Here is a 9103-nt window from a genome sequence, read left to right as displayed (position 1 = left end):
AATTTATTCCCGCAACATCAACACCCTACAGGACCTGAAGGATGTGATTACTGAGGAATTTACTGCTGTTCCTCATGAACTGTGTGCAAAAGCGTGTTAAAATGTGTCTTTGCGATTACAGGCCTGTATTGACGCTGATGGCACGCAAGTTGATCACACAATGGAAAACTGATATTAAAGAGTGTTTGTGTTACAAAATAAGCCATCTGTTTTCTTTTCATGCCGACTCTACTAGAAGTTACGGCGCTTCAAAGTATGGTCTAGTACTTGTGGGCCACCCTGTATTTACTTTTCTAGAATGGAGTATGTGTAATTTGTTTAAGCAAGCGTAAAAGAGGACTTCTTAAAGTATGATTATAAACTGGGTGCACACCCCTACAAGTAATTCCGCCGGCGGTTAATGCTTATGGGTTCCATGAAGTGTAATATCCTTCGAAGTGGGTCCCGGACTGTAAAAGGTTGAGAACCACGGCTCTAGAGGATGCAAGGTAAAATGCAGGATTCTAAATATGCATAAAATCATTACGTAACTACAAAGGAAACGGTATTGACCATGTCGTATCACCCTGACTTTGGACAGACTACAGACTGGAGGAGTCAAGAGTTTTGCCCCACTTGACGCCAGGATGACTCACATCGATCCCCAAAAAGGGAAACGTGGCGGGAAAAAGGAGCCCCAATTTGCAGGGAACCGATGAATCATGCACCTTCCATAAGTGGTGAAAAGTGTGAAATTTGTGCAGGGGCAGGCGTGCAGGGGTGAGATTAGATTATTATAGTCGAGAAGAGGGTTGCGTTTCTCGCTATCGCACCCTCTTACGGGGTAGGGAGTAGTAAGTCGCTCCTGCCAATCTGTAATCGATACAGAAATTTTGGAGTTTTGAGTAATTTCAACATGTACGGGGCAGTGTTGCCACATGGAGTGAAATTTACCAGGGCGCAGGTATAATTTCAGTTTTTTTAATTTTTTATATATATATATATATATATATATATATATATATATATATATATATATATATATATATATCGAAGTTGCAGAGGTACTTGAAGATAGCCGGCCACCACATTAAAGTCAAGTTGATTAAAGTATTTTTCGCGTTATTGATATCCCAAATATAAACATTTGTTTTTAAATTTCCGTATTGGAAAAAGTAACATGTTCCCATTATCATGCTAATGTCAAAGGATATTGTAATAATTCAAAAGTATGTACCCAATATTACTAAAAATAAATCACATTTCGTAAATTTTTGGCGAAGTGTACAATTTGCTAACAGAATTACCTGATTCTCATCCGTTTAAAAAGTTCTCATATTTCTATGATCTAGTTGCAACCCACCATTGTGAGGAAATTGGGAAGCTACGAGTGAGTAGCGTAAGCCGGTCACGGATATCTCCTATAACGGGTGGGGTACGCCGTGCTGACCACACCTCAGCTCATTACTGGTTCAAGATCTCCACACCTGAAGGTATAATTGTGGGAGGGAGACTGGCAGTCGGGAGATAGGCCAAGGCCCTTACGGGCTGTAGAACCACGGGTTATTATTACTATTATTATAGTTGAAATAATAGTACAGTAAACCCTCGTTAACACGAATTCCAAGGGACCGAAAAATCAAGAGTTCGTGTTAAAAAAATTATTGCTAACCTGGGACTAATTTTATTGTTGCAATACAGTTGTTTCTACACATTGACCATTTACAATACGTATTATGTATTTAAGTATTGTAGATAATGTAGATTTGGCAATTCCATACTGCTCAGCAATTGTCGTTTTGTTCAATGCACCACGGTCTACTTTCTCTAAGATTCTCAGTTTTGTTTGCAGATCTATACCTGTCTGCTTCCACTTGGCCATGACTCCCGTCTCACTACTTGCAACTTGATATTACTCGTACTGGCTATGTTTTAAAGAATAGAAAAACACATTTGAACATATTGTTGATCTGAATCTGTTGGTTACAATACTGTAAAAGTTGATTGTTGACAAGATGATAGAGATTGTTGAGCGATTTCTTACATATCTAGCAGAGGAACAACAGAAAAAATTATGAAAAACTTTAAAAGTTCTTGTTAAATGACATCTAATGACGCAACGGACCAAAAAACAAGTCGTAATTCGTGGTAACCAATATTCGCGTTAACCGATAAAACTTTCTATAAGATATAGGCTAATACAATCCCTGCCGGGACCAACATTTTGTTCATGTTAACCGAGTGTTCGTCTTAAGCGAGTTTCTGTTAACGAGTGTTTACTGTAATACTGTACTTCTACAGTTTATGATAGTTGATAAAGTTCTGTGATCGCCATTTCAATGTTCGTAGATAAAGGAGAAAATTTGGACGAAAAGGAGAAATTTTGCAAATTTAAAAGGGAAATTGTATTTTCTGGTTTTGGCAACATTGTTTCAAGTTGCGCGCAGAGTCCTGAACACTTTTTGTTTTTAGAAGGGGTGAACGGCGTACTCATGAGACTTTAGTATGAAATATTAATTGCACATTATCCACTGTCTAGTGCTTTTAACCATACTTATTCTAGCACTACGCTTCAAGAGCACCTCTTCTTGCGGCTTCAGCTGAAATTCCTTTCCCCACTGGTGGGATCGAACCTCCGACATACCTGTGATTTTTACTACAAATCCGTTGCTCTAACCAACTAGTCCACGATGCCCTCAGAATTTTGTACAATTTATGTGCCATTTATATTATTACATTGTAATTTTTGAGGAGAAGTGACCATATGTGCTTGAATTCTACATTGGGATGACGTTTTTGGACCGTTGCTATAAACGCTGCTTCTTTGATTTCCATTAGTTTCCAATTGGGCCTGGTAGCGTCGTCGCTTTGTAATCAAGGGGTCCCGGGTTCGATACCCGGTGGAAGCACATAGTGATTCGGATCCCACTTTAAACTGTTGGTCCAGTCCCGATTAGCCTTACTGTGCATAAAGTGGACTTAAAACACAAACTCAATCAATCAATTAGTTTCCAATTTGGTTCCTTGTGTTGCATTGTTCCACTGAATTCTATGTGATCCACTTCATGCATGTTCAGCTATTTTTGATTGTCAAAAATCCATTCTTTAGAAAAATCCCTTGTTTGTGGACGCTGACCCCCGGTAAGACCCCATAACTAACTCTCTAGCCTTGTTAAACCCGAAGGTTTATGGCTGCAGCAACACAAGCCTTCCATCTGTCCTGATCATCTGGCAAGATCAATTCAATCCAAATTCCCCATAATCGAATCTATATGAGAACCCGGAGATATCTGAAAAGAACTTCCAAGATGGCGGCTCTACTTCTTTTCCATTCACCTTGTTTGAGCCCAAGTGTTCAAAAAATGGTCATATAGGACGCCATTTTGTCAAGTCTCGAGCTGTGCGCCGCCATCATTCTACCGATTCCTCGCACCAAAAACTACATTGTTTGGACAACGGTCATGTTATTGACTCACCTGCTATGTATCAATCTTACTCTCTTGCTGTCCGATGAAGGCGGTGCAAATCTAAGCCAATTGGAAGCAACGGAGGCATTCGACCGGAAACAGACATGGAGCCAACGCGTGGCCGCTTTTTTTGTTTCTCCTTGGATGCAGTTCTCGGCCGGGTAATCTCGATTTGCTGTCTGGATTACCGTTGCGGAACAGAAAAGCGGGAAGCCTGAATTATCCTAAATCCCTCGGCGGTCAGGGACAGGGTGTCTCGCTTCTCGTGGAACTCACGCGTTGAGATTTCCCGCCCGCCACGCGAACCACTTTTTTGGGCGGGAAAATCTCTCTGGCCGCTCTTTCTGGGATTTGCTTTCAGCTCACGAGCCGCAAAGGTGCACCCGGAAGAGAGAGAGAAAGAGTAGAGGAAATTAAGAAAGTGAAAGAGAAATACAGATGAGAAGGGGGAAATGTAGAAAGAGTGAAAAGATAAGAGAAAAGATATAAAAGAGATGGCAGATAGGTAGAGAGGGTGTGAGATAGAGTTAAAAAATAGACATAAAGGAAGAAAAAGAGAGGGGAAGGAGAGACGGAAGAAATGGCAGATAGAGATGGTGTGAGATAGAAAGAGTAAGAAAACAGAGAGAGAGAGAAGATGTAAGAGAAATGGCAGATAGATATAGAGTGTGTGGGATAGAAAGTAATTGATGATTTGGTTTACTTTACTTCGCTGTTGTGCCACTTATTGTATCATTTTAAGTGTTTAATATGTTAATTGTCTGTGATGACGTAATTTGTTTTGTTCAATTGGGTAGTCTGTTATGGTTATGGACTAACCTTAAAACATTTGATTGTGGGTTGTTAGGAGAGAGATATTATGAATGTTGCTGGATAATGGAAGTGATTTTGGAAATGTGAATGTGTTAATTTGTGTAGTATCTGTGTTTTACCACAACCTGAGGGCTTCAAAGTAGGCTGATAAGTCTCATGCTCGCCGTCGAGGAATAAAAGTAAGTTGATCCATTGAGAATAAACCGGGGAACGTAACACACTTTAGGCTAATCGCGAAGATGAGGATGAGTGATGATATGATGAAAATCATGAAATTGATGAAGGGACACCCACAAAGTACAGCCATACTGCCGGGATTCATACCCGGGATTCGAACCCCGTAGCGCACCGTGCTAACACTACACCGAGTTAGAAAGAGTAAGAAAACATACAGTGGCGTGTCCAAGGCGAGGGGAGTTTGTGGGGGTCATAACCCCCATTTGGCCTAGTATCCCTAAAAGAAAGAACGTCAAAGGGAGGAAAAGAACACAAAATGAGGACTAACTACTAAGAAAAAAGTATACGTAGAGTGCCACACACGTAAATTTGCCGTTGCGTAGAAACGAATTTTCGTTTCGTCTCCCTCTCTCTTAGCATCACGTGTTCTACCCTGCTCGAAAACCTTCGCTATTGTTGCCATATTGTCATTCCATTCCTGGACACACTCGCGCAAACATCATTGAAAACAATTGAATAGTGCTCCAGCTCGCGGTTCCCACCTTTCGGCAGGGACGCTAATGTGGCAATATAGCACGGCGTAGTGCTTGCTTCTTTTATGCAGTGCATGTTCATTGGCTAGCTAGTAACTAGTGTTGCCAACTGTAATAATGAAGCACTATTTCTGTCACGTAAGTGGAAAGGCAGGTAAAGTGGCGGTGAGTTTTGTTGGATTGGAAGCACCATATTTTTATTTTATACTAAGTATTTGACCGGTTTGACGTTGTGTGCGTGTATTGCGTGTGTGTATGTAAAAGTGTGTGTTTGCTAATGAACGTTAAATTCCATAATGCCTCCAGTTCTGTCGAAGTTGAAATCAAAAACCTTGCATAGCCAAGCTCGGGAAATTCTAAGCAACGTGCACGCGTTCATGAAGGAGGAAGCCAGTCATGGTGTTAGCATCCCAATAAAGCATTTTGGCAAGAGAGCAGCGGCTGCGACTGGAGTTCCTGAAAGAACAATCAGGGCTATTATGAACGAAAGACAATCTCTTGAGATGTCAGAAGGCCCCTGCACATCATTCCACACTCCCGGGAAAGAACGACAAAGACCAGCGACCAAATCGTCAGTGGATGCTTTCGATGAAAACGTTATCCGTAGGCGCATATACGACTACGCTCTGCGTGAAAATGAAGTGCCGACATTGAAAAAATTGCATGTCAAATTACAGGCGGACATAAATTTTGCGGGAAGTCAAGAGAGTTTGCGACGTTTGCTGCGAAAGATGGGATTTAGGTGGAGGAAGACACAAAACAATAGAACCATTCTGACAGAAATGCAAGATATTCGCCTTAAAAGAACAAGGTTTTTGAGGCAAATAATGCACTACAGACGACAAGACCGACCAATAATATACATAGACGAGACTTATTTGCACAGCACCCACACCACATCGCTTTCTTGGTCGGATGACTCTGGAAGAGGGCTTCGGGTGCCTTTGTCTAAAGGACGGCGCCTGGTAATAGTTCACGCAGGAGGCAAGAATGGATTTGTCCCCAATGCCCTACTCTTATTCAAATCAAATACCAAGTCAGGAGACTACCACGATGACATGAATAGCGAAAACTTTATGAAGTGGCTCCGTGAGAAATTAATTCCAAATCTGCCGCCCAGTTCTGTGGTGATTCTTGACAACGCTTCTTACCACAATGCACAAATAAATCCTGCTCCTACTCTCGGCTCGTTAAAGAAAGACATGCAGAGTTGGCTCCAAGGAAGAGGCATTCCCTTTACACCTGATATGACGAAGCCTGAGTTATATGACATAATTAAAGTACATAAAGCGAAACATGTAACATATAAAGTGGACTCTTTGTTAAATGAACATGGCCATTCCGTTTTAAGACTCCCACCATATCATCCTGAATTAAATCCCATAGAAAAAATCTGGGCTCTTGTAAAGAACTGGGTGGCATCACATAATGTGACATTTAAATTGGACGACGTCATGACGCTTGCGACACAAAAATTTGAAAAAGTCACGACCGAAGAATGGGCGTCAACATGTCGTCATGCAGAACAGATGGAGCGTGAGTACATGGAACGTGAGGGATTAATAGACGACTACGAGGAGGCGGCTGCCCCTCTCGTCATCCATGTAGGGTCCGATTCCACCGACACCGACACCGACACCGAGGATTTATTAGGAATTGAGGAACTACTCTCTTCTGAATAACTGGAGGTAAGTTCCCAGTTGTTGTTTTTTTCTGAACTGTAGACAATTTACCGAACCCATAGCTGTGTTCAATGTTATCTACTGGTTATAATGAGGGCTAGGATTTATAGGTAAATTACATACTTTTAGTCTGACGAAATATCGCTGAAATTTTGTGATATCTGTGCGAATAGTACTGTTTGTAGTGATTTAAGGTACATTTTATTGTCAATATTTTTCCATATTTCTAACTTTAATAAATACTTACTTTTACATATTTAAGGAAAATATACTTAATTTTACATATTTCAACAGGTTTAATTCACAAATTGTTCATACTTCATAATTTTGGAATTATTCAAAATAAATAAATTATGTGGCTCCAACATCATTTCAACTCTGGCTCTTGTAGAAATTGCATAGAGGAGGCTGTCATTTTTGCTGCTTAATGCGATACATATTGTTTTCTGTGTTAAAATTGCCATGCTTTGATGGGTGACCAAGTTCATAGCAGGGCCGGCGGAAGGGGAGGGCGAACCGTCCCATCGCCCAGAGCGGCAAAATTTGAAGAGAAGAAAAAAATAAGCCTATTGAAAACTGTGATCGAGCGAGATATTCTTTTGCGCTGAATAGTATTGAAATAGCATAAGAAGTCTCATTATTTATTTTATATTTTGATGTTTTAGTTAGGAATATATTGATTTTCAATTTTCCGTTGCTGCGTAATGACCGGGGGGGGGGGGGTCGAAATAGAGCGGCATCTGCCGCCACCTCCCAGGGAGGCAAAATGACTAGCGCCGGCCCTGGTTCATAACAAAAGAAAAAGCCGCGCAGCTTATCGTCCAGTGGCAGTATATGTACTTGTTATTGTTGTGGAAGCCGGCATCATTTGTAAATGTACAACAAAGGCAACCGACTGTCGCCGATCTCAGAGAGGAAATAATAATACTGCTTGAGGAGGAGTGTTATGGAGCAATTGTAGCGGTTTAACACGTTGGCATGTTATTATCTGCCGTTGCAGTTCCATACCAGTGTATACGGGTTTTGGGAGTGAAAAGTTAGAACGCCACCAGTGCATTAATGCAATGAAAAATAATATATATATTTTTTTATTTTGTTTGAAATCACTCAAATAAGGAGTCGTATGAAGAAGTCTTCTTTGCAGCATTTTTGGTAATTTTACTTATGTGTTAGTTCATATTTTGCGAATTTTTAGTCCATATGTATGTAGCTACATACAAAGCCACTTGTTAGTACATATTAATCCTAGTCCTGGTATAATGCATGACGTTTAAAACTCAACGTTAGATAGACCTGAATTCTCTAATTTTATTGTTGTACGTAACAGCTGTGCATCGGCGCACCGCAGCGATTTTTCTATCTGGTCCATTAGCAACACTGCTTCTTTAGTTCTGTCGCGCATTGCACGGCAGAATTATCTACCCCCTTTTCGAAAATCCTGGGCATCCCAGTAAAAACATAGAGTGAGAGAGAGAGAGAGAGAAAAGGAAAGAAAGAATGAAGATGTAAGAGAAATAGAGAGAGAGATTTGATAGGGTGTGAGATGAAAAGAGTAAGAAAACAGAAAGAGAAAGGAAAAGCGCAGATAGAAACAAAGAAAGCGAGAAACAAACTCAACTAACGAACTAACTCCATGGGATTCAGTCTACCATTGACCATTTAACAGTTACCATCAGGTCCGTCTTCATCATTCAGTCGGGGTGTAAGGGTTGCTCCTTCCACGTAGTACACCCTGGACTGCAGACTAACGAGAGTCTGGCGACTGGCCCTATGGCCAGTATAATTCTGTGTCGTCCTGTGTTTTGTCCTTATTTGTGCTTAGCGCCCTTTTTAGCCTCAGCTTTTAACCAAGGTAAGGAAATTTTAGTTTTCAGACACGCTTTTATTTTTGTTATGATAAGGGGCTGGACCCCGTATAGTGTGACGGGTGCAAAATAGCCTCAGTGCTGACGCATCCACAAATTTTGATTCAAATATTAAAAATATCATCATTCAGTCTTCGTCCCTTACCATCAGGTTTCTCAACAATAACTCTGTCAACTTTCCTATCCTGTCCCGTGCCTGGAAGAATAGAAATGATAAAAGCAGCAAAAAAGGAATGGTTAATGTAAGTAAGAGCAAAGTAGAGAAGACGAGCAGAACAGAAGATGATGCAGGAAACCTAATCATAAACTGTAATGGAAAACAACTCGGGAAGGTTCCAGCCTAGGAATACCTCAGAACAATACTTCATGAAAATGGGAAAGTAGAGCCAGAAGTTTCAAATGGTGTCCGAAAAGCAAATATTATCAATTGAACCAGACAATATTTGGAAAACTGGAAATAGGAAGGAGGGCCAAAGTACAAATATACATATCAGTGATAGAACCAATACCATTGTATGGAAATGAGAGCTGGCCAACTAAAGGAAAGGAGCATAGTAAGATAACAACTGTAGAAATGAAGTGCTACC

General features: G+C 40.7%; 1 protein-coding gene across 1 annotated transcript; it reads left to right on the top strand.

Annotated features, from left to right (window-relative positions):
- The first annotated feature begins 5700 nt into the window (after positions 1-5700).
- On the top strand, positions 5701-6651 carry LOC145988955 (uncharacterized). The gene has a single exon (XM_083124258.1). The coding sequence runs from the start codon at positions 5701-5703 to the stop codon at positions 6649-6651; it is 951 nt and encodes a 316-aa protein (XP_082980384.1).
- Positions 6652-9103: the final 2452 nt, after the last annotated feature.

The sequence above is a fragment of the Lepisma saccharinum genome, chromosome 6 (genome assembly GCF_977018435.1).
Source record: "Lepisma saccharinum chromosome 6, izLepSacc3.1, whole genome shotgun sequence".
Classification (NCBI taxonomy): Eukaryota; Metazoa; Arthropoda; class Insecta; order Zygentoma; family Lepismatidae; genus Lepisma; species Lepisma saccharinum.
This window is presented reverse-complemented; position numbering and strand designations above follow the sequence as displayed.

What these genes read in the sequence shown, in the direction of transcription:
- LOC145988955 (XM_083124258.1), top strand. Translation starts at nt 5,701, where the DNA reads ATGGGATTTAGGTGGAGGAAGACACAAAACAATAGAACCATTCTGACA.